Raw genomic sequence first — 12,815 nt, forward strand, 5'->3', positions numbered from 1 at the left:
GGACCGTTTCGTATTCACATGCATTGCGTTTTTTTTTTTTACCAATTTCGAAAAAAAATTGCTGCACTTGTTGTTTTGGTTGCCGACCCCAGACCTAGGTTCTCATCTGTAGCCAGGTAGTGGTCTCTGCCTGTTCACCGGTGACTACGCAGACAAAAACCTACAGTAAATTTGTTTTTTCACTGAATTTGTCGTAGCATAGCATCAAGGATGAAAAATAATTAATGTATATCGAATTATTGACATGACGAACGTTTTTTTTTTCAATGAACAAAGCAGCCGTTTGATTATGAAGATAACGTTTCACGCAATTGATTACGTGATTTTAGTCGCGCATTTAATTCTCGAAGCAGGATAAGTCCGGCTTAAGTCAACGACCTCGTGTGCGCGATGCGTTTTTATTGGCGCAGCCAATGGTGACCGGGCGGGTGGGAGCTTGGGATACGAAGCTGGAACTCGTGCTGGCTCCACAGTCTTGACACAGCCACTGTTGAAACCGAGTAACGCCGTTGTGTCGTTTGTTGTTGATTACAGCCGCGCGCCGTGGCCGGATTCCGGGGCACGGTGCGATACGCTTCGGTCAACGCTCACAAGAACCGGGTACGTGAGCTCCACGCTCGGGAAGGCGGTGGGCGACGTTCACAGGGTTGAGTTCATCATTGGGGGGCGACCTCCTCAATTTTTTTCCCCCCCGTGTTCTTTTTTCCTGTTTAGTTTAAAACCCTTTGTCTTTTTGGTCGTGCAATTGGCGTCGTGCCATGAGACGTAGACTCCATTGAGGTCTCGCGCAGGGCACCTTGCAGCTGCGGCTGAGACCATCAACTCGCTACACTTGAGAACCCAGTTTAGTCACGGGCAACTGCCCGCATTCGAACTCGTACGGTAACGTGGACGTTACTTTGTCAATGGCCCGCCTCTTGAGACTAAAGGGGATAACGCAGCCAATTTAGCCTGCTTACACGACGCATATCAATTCATCTCATTGCATCTCCTGCTCAATGCATCTCCTGCCTACACAACGCATCTCAGTACATCTCCTTCTCACAGCCCCCTGCGCTAAGCACACCACTGCCTTAACACACAAAGTCCCTCTGTCGCCTCCACATTCTCACTTCTTCCTCGCATCCGTAACGAAGGCGGACAGGAGGACCCGTACCTTACCAATGACGTCGAAAACTCGTTGCGGGTAAAGCTCACGTTAAGACCCCAGAGTCTGAAACTGCCAACAGCTGCGGCAGTGCCCCAGACGATATTCCTTGCCCTGCAGAGCTTGCGTAATTTAGGCTACTGCAGAGAATGACGTGAATTAAAGCGTAAGCAACTGAGACCGAAGAAGGCGAGAATAGAGACGAGATGGGTCGTGAACACGAGACAAAGAGGAATGCTTGACTCCGAATGATGACGTTTCATTGATTTTGCTGCGTTGGCCATAGTGGGGGAGGGGGGGTAATTGATACGTGCTGACGTGGAACAAGTTTTAGGGGAGAGTCATGCGTGCGGATTGACTCTGTAACGCTGCCCGAGGCGCGTTTGTCCTGCGTATTATTTAAATATTGAATCGGTGGTATGGGAAGCCGATGGCCGTCTGTATGGGCAAAATACGTTGCCCTCAAGTTTTTGGGCAACACCGATCCGTTTGGCCGGTTTTCAATGCGATAGGTCTCCAACAGCGAGACTTTGTGTCTTAGGGGCCGTCTGTGTCGGATCGTTTTCCATAAAAGCGAAGTCTTCTGCTCCCAGCTAAGTCAGGATGTGCGTTCAAGAGGAGGGCAGAGAAAGCGCTTCAAGGATGTCCTCGAAGCCCACATGAAGAAGTGCTCCATCGACACTGACTCTTCGGAGACTGGCCCAGGATCACCTCAGATGGAGGTCTCTTCAGCCATCTCCAGACCCACAGATAATCCAACTTTTCTACGGAAGACAATCATCCTCATTTGCGAGGGATAGCCCATTACGATGAGTGGCTCCTCCCCTGGTGTGGCTTTACAGGAGGACAGAGTCAATGCATATGTGCTTTCAACCTTGCTTGGAAAGGGTTAAAAAGTTGACGGGGGATTTAAAATGAACGGATATCAGAATCAGAATCTTTACTTAGACTGGAGTAACCTGATGAGCTATGAAGCTCTTTTTCACAGGTGTCCAGGATGGGCGGGTCAGCAAGTTGCAGTAGCTGTGTCACGTGGATGCTGCGCTCACTGCCCTCCGGCCCCCGTGTGTGTTGCCGTGTGCGTGCGGTGCAGGAGATGGGTCGCCATGACGACCTGTGGTCCCTCTTCTACATGCTCGTGGAATTCGCTATCGGACAGCTGCCATGGAGGAAAATCAAGGACAAGGTGAGATGGGATGGGGGGGGGGGGAGGCTCATGCAGTGAGCGGCGACAGCGGCCGAGTGGTCTCGCGTTCATCGCAGAGGTTCACCGGTTTGAATCCGGCAGGCCGCCCCGGTTAATGCTGCGGTGTGTATTGACCAAAAAAAAAGACTACACGCACGCGCCGTCCACTCTTCGCAACGGACGTTTAAAAGATCCCATGGCGTCATTCGCAAGAGCTGGCCGTTGTGTGTGCCGGTGTCAGCGTCCATGTTTGAAACAAATTACCCCCAAATTTACGCCATTGGATTGTACACGGCAATCATGACTCGTGAGGCCAAATTAGAAACAGAGCCAGCAATCACCAGAGACCCCTGAGCTCAACGCTGAAAAATTACTTCACTGAACTTCTTCTGAAGTTGGCTTATGTATCCACACTGGGGGGGGGGGCATAACTTTTATCTGCCGTGCAACGTGTGTTCTCACTTAAAAAACAGACGTTGTAGTCATCAGTGCTGGAAATAAGCCGAAATAAGTGGTAAAAAAAACATACCGTAACACGATGGGGTTTTGTACAGGCATTGGTGACTGGTCTGAGACCATCAGCACTGTGATCTTGAGAACTCAGTGTAGTCGTGGATCGTTCAATCCCAGGTTAAGTAGTAGCCTCGAGCTGCCTGGCCAACTTGATCGTTGTATAATTAACACGTGACATGCAGCACGCAGTTAACAAAGGGGAATCGTTCTCTTCTGACTCTACTCGTTGAGATATATTTCCCTTTACTATGGCAACCATCTGCCTTTTATCTCTCCCCCTCGCGCACCATCCTTTTCCTCCTTCTCTTCCTCCCCGTCCTGGTTGTCGTGGCGTGTTACCACGGCGAGCAGGAGCAGGTGGGGCTCATCAAGGAGAAGTACGACCATCGGCTGCTGCTCAAGCACATGCCGTCGGGCTTCCAGGCCTTCCTCGACCACGTGTCGGCACTCGACTACCTCACCAAGCCCAACTACGAGGTGAGGGCCCCTCTCGCCCGCTCACCCGATTCCCTCACCCAGTCACGCACCCGCTCATTCATACATTTTACTCACCCGATCACGCGCTCACTGGCTCAACTCGCCCATTCATTTGTCCAAACATTCACCCGCTCACCCACATGCCCCTTCGCATCCCCAGCACTTTTCCACGGGTCTTCGTGTTTCCCCGCGCGTCCCCCCCTGCGCGTCCTTATGCGCGTGCAGCTGATCCTGTCGATGCTGGAGAGCGGCATGCACGAGCTGGGCGTTACGGAGAACGAGCCGTACGACTGGGAGCGAAGCGGCGCCGACGCGTCCGTCACCACCACCACCACCACCTCCACGCCGCCGCAGCAGCAGCAGCACACGAGGCACACAGCCGCAGCGCTTGGGTGAGCGGCCGCTGCACCGGGATTTTCCCTTGGACTGGCGCTTTGAGCTTTGGGATCAGCGCACGGAATCCTAGCTAAGTAGACGCCAAACGCGATCTGACCGCCTTCATCATTGATACTGCCTTACACAAGGAAAATGCACGGGTAGGCATGTGTTTTGGGAGATGGACCTTCAGCATTTAGAGTATTTGACTGCTTTAAATTTCCACGTGATAAGCCACTATATGTGATAAGCTACTATATAGCTCAGTGGGCCTTACCTGGTAAAATAAAACTTGTTTTAGTGGTATAGTTTAGAACTCTGGCGGTGACCGATCTGGCTCTCCAAAGGACGTTGCCCGAAGCGTGAGTCCACTATATAACAGGGGGGGTCCCCTCGAATTACGTTGCTCATATTTACGTTGTTTCGCTTTAACGTTTGCCAACGAATTAGGGAATGTAATTTTTTAATTAGAAAATTTTAAAGGGAATATTACGCGGTAGTTTGGGTAGAGTACGTTATGCCGAACTATGCCACTGGATGCTGTACTTACCATCTCTAGATGCAATCTCCACAGTCATCTCTGGTGAGTACCCTGTGTCAACTCATATGTTTAAGCTTGTTATGTAGCATCTCTTTGGGTATCTTTCGATATCTTTTTTGGCACTTGTTTAATGTCTAACACGTAGTAGGCTTTCACAACCAATATTATCCGTAAAAAAGTTTTTTTGGGTTAGGTCACGTACATATATAAATGTGTTGTTAAACCCGCCACCACCCGAAACAGCCAATTAATAAGATTTTTCACGTAAACAAAACATGCCATTTAGTTACTAGTTCATTGTAATTTTTATGAATACATTAACTCCCACCCCCCATCTGGTCTTCGCACCTTATTGGCTCACAAGTGATGACATTACATTTATCCCTTTATTTAAGGTCGAAACAGGAGGATTTCTCCACAAATCTGGCTATCGCCCGATGAGGCTGGTTGTAATTACCGGCGAGACGTCATACTCAGATTGTAAATGTTGTGGGTTTACTCTCCAACACACCGGTGTGCTGAACTAGTAACTCATTAACACGTTTTGTTTCCGTGAAAAACGCACTACTTGGCTGTGTCGGCTGGTGGCGGATTTAAGGGCACATTTATATTTACACGATCTAACCCAAAAAAAACTTCTATTATGGATACTTTTTGAATATTTTTTATGCTAATTTTTACCAAAAATTTACCCTCAGGGAACGTACCCTAACCCGGCAGGAATCCAAGTTCGATTCTCGCTCGTGGCCACCGCCAACACAAGTATCTGCGAATAGATTAATTGGTCTCGGGCCTCCCCTAGGTGGACTCAGCCTCAAATGAGTACCTGGTGCGGTGTGTAAGGATCAGCACTGGGGAGACAAAGTCAACTGGGCACGATGTTGACCACCCACCGCCTCGTGTGCCCTGCCGCCCTCCGTTGGCGCTACTCCGCTAATACATGAAAGTCTGTGAAAAGCCTACACGGGGGACCTTTGTCTGTCGTGTGTGTGCGTGCGCGTAGTGTGGCGCACCCCACGCCGCCGCTGCAGGGCGACGTGCAGCAGCACGAAAGCACCTACGACGTGCTGCAGGACGAGCAGCTGAGCGAGCAGGAGAACGCGCCGTCGCCCCTGCAGCCGGTGCGACCCCCGCCGGGTTGCCCCCCCGCCCCTCCCCCGCCACCCCCTTCCGTGCCGCCGCCGCCTCCGCCGCCGCCGCCGAGCGCCGCCCCGGTGCCGCCGCCGGCGCTGCGGGCGCCGGGCGCTCTCCCGCCGCCGCCGCCGCCGCCGCTGTCGCCGGGCGACCTGAGACGGCAGAACCGCACCGACCAGAACCGCAACAAGATCGGCGCGGATGCGTGCTGGGGGGTAAAACAACTTGCCGTCGCTTCTTTCCTTCTGCCGAATCCCATGGACGTTGTATTGTCGGCAGCCGACCTCCGAAATCTGCTGCTCCGGAGTTTCGTTATAAACACTGGCCTCCTAGTTTGCTGTCCACGCTGTTGACTCGTCCTTCAAGGACTGTTCTCGTAGCCTCATCATCGCCGCTATCCGGCTTTTGGTCCTCCTCTTGCTTATTTCCCGACCTCTGGGTGCCATTCATCTGTAACCTGCCCAGCTGGACAGCACTGCATCCTCAAAGTGTCTTCCTGTTCCAGCAAGCACCTCCAATTGGCACGGTTGGCTACGTGCGGTACGAAAGAAATTCAACATACCAAGTGGTTATCTGATTTGGTGCCCCTAAGCCACTGGTGGAAATTCCACATTCTCTTAGCAGGAGCCATTCCCTTCTATCGGCCAGCCACGGTGGACTTATTTTCAAGTGGTACAGCGGTCATTGGCGAGAGTGGAGGGAGGTGGTGATTGGCTGAGTCCACCCTTGAGCTGGATTTGACCTCGTGGGCTTCCACGGCCCGAGCTGTAAATGCTCTCGCTCTGACCGCATCGTAATCCCACCCGGATAATTGCGATGATATGAACGCATTGTTACTACTTTGTGGTAAGTAAAACGTTATTTGTGGAATACGTGCATACGCGCGTCCGTGTGAGAGCAAGAGCCAAAAAGATGTAGATCCCTCGTTGTGTACACCGTGCGACTTACCCAGCCTGCCTGAGTTTGATTTCTAGCGGCTGCACATAGCCAATCGACCACCGGGGATCAAACAGGCACAGAACAAGAGATGTGTGGAGGAAGCAGTGGCTAAAACAGGATATGAGTGTGTACACTAGGGGAGATGATTCCATATTCAACGCAAGAGCGCTTGGTGAAAGCTTGAGAGAAGAGATGCCCATCGGACGGCTCAGCCAAGTACAAGTGGCTGTGAATGCTTGTGTGGTTAATTGAGTGGCGCGTATCTGAACAAGTCCTGGGCCTTCCCTAGGAAGACTCTGCCTCGAATGAGTACCTGGAACGTTGTGTAAATGTCAGTACTCTGGGGAGGCAACGTCGGTCGGGCATGGTGCCGGCCTCGCCACCGCCCCCTCGTGCACCGTTCCAGCCTTAATTGGTGCTCTCTAACAACACTTACCCCGACGGTCTGTACGGCTATAGGGGGATCTTTGTGCGTGTGAACATGCGTGTTTTCAACCGAGCAGACACACACGTGTACTCGCGCGCACACACACGTATATTAACCCGTGTGTACGCTTTCCAGGATGAGCGGCATTTGGAACAAGGAGACATGTCCACGGTTAGGGAGAACGGGGAGGTCGGAGGAAGGTAATGACTCCTCTCTTACACTCTCTACACCACGCCACTGAGCGTCACGCCACGTCACACCATGCCATATCACGCCATACCACGTGACGCCACAACATGCCACGTGACACCACGTTGCACCGTGCCACATCATGCCACACCACGCCACACCGTGCCACACCGTGCCACACCGCACACAAGGAGCGGAGCAGTGTTAGATCAAACCGTCTCCTTCCTTAAACAAGCGCAGCTATCATCGCCGCTCGTGGCCCTGAGCGCCGTGGTGAAACTTCCACATTCGCATGGTGGAGCCCGGTTTCTCTGTAGAACACAATCGTGGTCGACTTGTGGGTGCCACGGTGGCTAGATGTTAACTACCTCGCCTGGTATACAGGAGATCATTGGCTTGATCGTGACCATGATGATGCCTCTATATTTGGAGTTTGTATGTTCTCCTTGGGGTCGCGCGATTTAGAATCAACATGCGTTTAGAGTAATTGGCTGCTATACATTTCCACGTGATAAGCCACTTCGTTGAGCTTTCATTTGTGATAGCCAGGTCGCTTTTGAAAAAGAGCTGCACAGCTCAGTGGGCCTTACCTGGTGAAATACAATGTTTAAATAGCTTAATTTGGGGGGACAAAGCCACATGGAAAACCTGGAGAAAGCTCACCCAGAAGAGGGGACAACTTTGATCGATCGATAACTCAGAGCTGTGCATGGGTGACGTAAGAATCCATTGCTTTACTGTCACCTTCTGGCAACCTCACCTATAACACCTGGTATTCCCAGGCAGTATGTATGTTGAACTTCTTTCGTACCGTACGTTGCCAGCTGTGCTAATATGAGGTGCGAGCCTTCAGTCCCAATACCAACCACATTGAACCCTGCCTAACTTTTTGATGTCTGATCATATCGGGGCGTATTCAGGGTGATTTGGCCCAATAATAGTAATATGTAGAGACACTGTCATCTACAAAACCACGTGTAAACACTGTATACCGTGCAAAAGTGCGGCTGGATTTCGCGGTACTGGCTGAGCAAATCGGTGAGGTTCGCCCATGTCTAACTTCGTACAGGCCCGACACGCGCGGGGAGACCTGGTGGGACCCAAAGCTGGAGGGGGCGGTGGCAGCCCCCGCCGCTCACGTGTGGCACCACGACGACGTTTACCACGGCGACGGTTACCACGAAAATGGTCACCTTGGCGACGGCGTCCACGGCGGTGACAACAACGAGGGCGGTGGCAGCGCGCTACCCGCGACCACTCCGACGGACGAGTGGGTCGTCGTGGAGCACGAGGACTTCCCGCCGGACGGGGGTCGACCCCCCGCTGATGCCGCGGTGCATTCTGGGAGGACGCGTGGAGACGGTGCCGCCGATGAGCTCTGCTCCCTGGAAGACGACGATGAAGATGGCGACGAGGGTGGTGGAAATGGTGCGGCGCCGGCGGAGGAAGAGGGCAGAAGGGCGCACGGCGGCGCTCGAGCCAAGGGGGTGGCCGTCAATAAAATGGACTTGTCATCGCCCGAGCGCGATCAGGGGGCGGCACAGGAAGTGGGCGCCATTGGACCGTTGGGTCACGTGACTTCCATCCGATTCGGGGACCCAGAATTGTGGTTGGATTCGGAGGGGGCCAGGGAGAGGAAGAGAGTTGAGGTGAGTTTGGTTTAAAATACCCGTCAAACAAGCTTCTACATAATTTAACTTGCTGTTACTGAATGAATTCCACTTTGAATGCTTTCAGCCTCTTCGCCGCTCTGACCATGACGGTGCCGATGCGAGTGCACGTGCATTTGTATCTGTGGGGACCTTTTTCGGCAGTAGCAAAATGATGAAATAATAAGAATAGGCTTTACCCCTGTAGGCAATAACATAGATGTATCTTCTTGGTTCTTTCGGTAAAGTCACGTAGAATGGAAATAAAATAATAAAAATAAAACTTAAAATAAAATTCTCACGATGTTTCGGCCACAACACAAGTAGCCTTCTTCAGGTGAAGAAACAGGTCTATCAAGAAGATAGAGCTTGAGTGAACACTGCCAAGCATGGACTGTGTCTTTTAAGCTGTGTGGGCGGAGTTAACGTATTAATTAGCATGTTACCCAGCATCACCTCCGGAGCGGAGGAGGGTAGCGGCTGGGCACAGAAAAAAGCAGAACAGCTCAGGTGCGCTGCTCTGTCCTGTGTTGCGTTATAACTATGCTATAAACTGGACTACTATACAATATTATACCTTCCAATCTAAACTACATGGTACAACATCATATCCATAGACAAATTCCACCTTTGAATTATACAATGCGTTACTTTACACTACCCTATACTTTAGACTATAAAATATTAGACTTGTAATATTACACTGTCTTATTCTATGAACCCAACTATATACCACACTGCTGTATATTCGCTATGCAATTATGATACTATATATTGCCTTATGAATTATGTTACAATGTTATACTATTTATAATACCACATGCTATAAACCATACCATTAACCGTGGTGTGAGAGGTATTAAGAGGCAGTGCCAGCGAATGAACTGTGGTCTGAAGGTCACCGTAAAATACAATCAATTAAGAACCGAAATGGTTTATAACATCTTTCCAATGGTTACTAAGCCAGAATCCATCTTCTCGGTTGAAATTGTCTCTGTGTTTGTATATGTGGATGGCCTCTTGAACGAAGATGTAACTGCTCAACCCAAGCTATTAATGCTTTGATATTTGCACTGCCTTTGTTCTGTTCGTCTTTTGGCGTTCTATGGTCTGACACTGGTGAGATAAGCCCATAAAGAAGGCTGTCTCTGGTGTAGGCCAATCGGTTTCAAAGCCAATGCCACATATTATCAGAGTGTGTTTGGTTGCATGTTTTGCCACAAGTTATGTGTGGTTAATGCACACTTGATGTCTCGCAATAGGTGTTTTTGGTATTTAGACATCTTAAACGCTTCCTGTATTATTGCCAGAAAGGGTAAAGTCTATTCTTATTATTACGTGCATTCGTGCATGCATTTTAAATGTGTGTGTGCATACATATCTACAAAGTGAGGACCGGTAGTGCAATGGTGAGCACATTGCACTATGAATGACGCGACCCGAGTTCAATTCCCGCTCACGACCAATATCAGTTACCTACATCTGAACTGGTCCTGGGCCTCCCAAGGGTCGCGTCAGCCTTAAATGAGTTTCTTGGTGCCAGTGTGGAAACTATAACACTAGGGAGACAAAGGCGGCCTGGAATGGTGCTGGCTACCCACCCCCTCGTGTGCTGTGCCGGCTTTCATTGGTGCTCGCTTAATAGCACTTGCCCCAAAAGTCTGGTAAGGCTATTCGGGGGATCTTTGTATTACATGTGAGTGTGTGGTGTGTGCGGAGCGGTAGTCTAGCGGTTAGCGTGCTGCGCTATGAATCCGGTGATCCGAGTTTGATTACCGATCACAATGATCTGAACCGGTCCTAGGCCTCCTGTTGGTCGAATCAGCCTCAAATGAGTATCCGGTGCAGTGTGTAATTATTATCACCGGGGAAACAAAGGCGGCCTGGCGTGGTGCTTGGTACCCATCCCCTCGAGTGCCGTGCCTGCTTGCATTGGTGCTCGCTTAACGGCACTCGCCCTCACAAGTCCGTGAAAGACTATACGGTGTGGGGATCTTTGTCTTTGATGTGGTGTACAGCGAACATCCCCACCGGATGTGAGCCGAGGTCACGACCCCGGCGTGCCGCCCCCCGCCCAGTCCCCTGTGCCGCGAAGCGCGTCCGGCTCGAGCAGCCCCTTGGGCTCCGTTGGGCGCCGCCAGCTGCCCCTGCTGCCCCGCGCCTCGGGCATCAAGCTGCTGCCCTCCGTCATCCGCATCTCCAACGCCCAGCTCAGCCAGGTGATCAGGGCAAGGCAAGGTCAAGCCAGATGGAACGGGGGGCATCGTTTGGCCACCTCTAAAGGAAACAAGTATTCACAATCGAAATATTTACCCTGGAAGAATCCGAATAGCTTATGAAGCTCTCTACCACCCTACTGTTGCAATTCAACTTCACACGGTTCCACTTGTGGCGCGGTGGCAAGTGCCAGTGGTTGCGTTTGCCACTTGTTGTTGCAGAGGTTCACCGTTCGAATCTGGCGGTCGCCCTGATTAACACTGAGGTCGGATTAACCGTGAAAATACCACAGGCCGCCTACTTCACAGTGGACATTAGAGATCTCCCGAAGTCATTCGCAAGAGTAGGCTGGTTGTGCGCCGGCACCAAAGGGCCCACATTTTCCAAATTCGAAAATTGGCCACAAATTAAACAAAGTGGAATAATACATGGCAATCATCGTCCCTTAATGGCAGACTAATGCCCCAGGTCACTCTTGCAATGAGACTGTCCTGATTTCTCGCTTGGCGTGAACAAAGTAAACTTCGGGAATACCCACCTTCGCGGACATATACTTTATCCACGTGAACAGACATTCCAAATGAAGACCGGTCTTGGGCCCTTTCAGTCAAGCGCCATCATCGTGGCCGGCTCCCATCGTACCTTGCGCACCGCGTGACGATTCGCACGTGTGTTTGTGCCCCGCGCAGCTGTCGAGTGGCTGGGAGGTGCCCCCACCGCTGCCTCCGTTACGGCCGCCCACGGCACGCGAGGTGCCGCCGCTCCTTCACGCGGCCGCGCAACCCCCTGCATCACAACACCAGCGCGATGTCCAGGAGAGGGAGCCGGAGCAGAGCCGAGCCCTTGCAGCGACGCAGCCTTTACCGGTAGAGGCGTCGTCGCCGGCGGCGGCCTTGGCTGACTGGTCGACTTTGGCAATTAAGATAAACAATTGGCTCCAAGCAGTAGATGTAATCGGTTGATGGATTCGACGAGCAGGTTGGATCAATCGTTTGATCCAGTTGCTCGCTGCGCCATACCGAAAGACTAATAATGGAGTTGGCTAAACACGCCAATGTAGGACCACAGAGCTTGGGCATCTGGTGGTGCCGGTTTTGGCTGCCTTCCCGCTTGTCTGGTTTTCAATGCCTCCCTGCGAAAACTGTGCACGATACAAAGTCTACAGGTTTTTGATGTGCAATCTGCACGAATGACTCCACCTTCCGATGTTAGGAAGCCACTGGAGCTGTGCACTTGTAAATTTAGATTGAAAACTCATTTGTTTAGAACTGCGTTTTGTGTTTAGTTTGTTATCTTTCCCCCGCACCTCCGATTAACACGGTTGGCTACGTACGGTATGAAATAAGTTCAACATATATATGAATAACATGTCATTATTATTATAGACTGAGCCAGTATACCTGACCGATTAATAAACTCCATAGATCTGATAGATCGTTAAGTCACATCAGTCAATAGACTGCGTGACTAGATCTGATGGTCCCACTAGGCTTTATCAGTAGATCTGATTGATCAGTGAAAGTACACCAACTACTCGTCCGATCAACTTCACCAATCAGCCCCCGGCAACGTTCGGCAACAATTTCCATGCACTACATTTTAGTTTGCGCATAAAGTAGTCCATTATGATTTACGATCGTCTGTGACTTAACGCGCACCTTTTGAATTTTAAATGTGGCTCATGTTTCAGGTCTCAGCTTAAAAAAGGAGACCTTTAGTTTCCTTTGTCATAACTTCATAATTAAACTAAACTATTATTTTTTACTAAAACTGAACTATATAGCTTTTTTTCAGAAGCAACCTTGCCACAAATGATAGCCATATACTCTAAACGCACGTTGTTTGTAAATGTGGAGGGAAAAACCGCAGGACCCGGAGAAAAATCCACACGACCACGGGGAGAAAATGCGAACTACAAATATAGAGTAGACGTCAGGGTTGGTCTCGAACCCACATTCTCATGCATACCAAGCGAGGTAGTTAACATCTCGCCACCGTGACGAGGCGTTAACTTTTTTTTT

At 50.7% G+C, this 12,815-nt stretch overlaps 1 protein-coding gene across 2 annotated transcripts in view; it reads left to right on the plus strand.

The window, feature by feature from the left end:
* The window catches only part of LOC116948471 (uncharacterized), a 45,652-nt gene that overhangs the window by 19,327 nt on the left and 13,510 nt on the right, over positions 1-12,815 (plus strand). For both annotated transcript variants that reach the window (XM_076071540.1, XM_076071539.1), the window contains exons 7-15: positions 535-600; positions 2,241-2,333; positions 3,198-3,323; positions 3,549-3,715; positions 5,243-5,360; positions 6,875-6,939; positions 7,998-8,577; positions 10,596-10,796; positions 11,484-11,660. In XM_076071540.1, the coding sequence (XP_075927655.1) occupies positions 535-600; positions 2,241-2,333; positions 3,198-3,323; positions 3,549-3,715; positions 5,243-5,360; positions 6,875-6,939; positions 7,998-8,577; positions 10,596-10,796; positions 11,484-11,660 (1,593 nt within the window). The remainder of the gene's footprint in view (positions 1-534; positions 601-2,240; positions 2,334-3,197; positions 3,324-3,548; positions 3,716-5,242; positions 5,361-6,874; positions 6,940-7,997; positions 8,578-10,595; positions 10,797-11,483; positions 11,661-12,815) is intronic.

This window comes from Petromyzon marinus, chromosome 33, assembly GCF_048934315.1.
Source record: "Petromyzon marinus isolate PM22_M1 ecotype Great Lakes invasive population chromosome 33, UKy_Petmar_22M1.pri1.0, whole genome shotgun sequence".
NCBI lineage: Eukaryota > Metazoa > Chordata > Hyperoartia > Petromyzontiformes > Petromyzontidae > Petromyzon > Petromyzon marinus.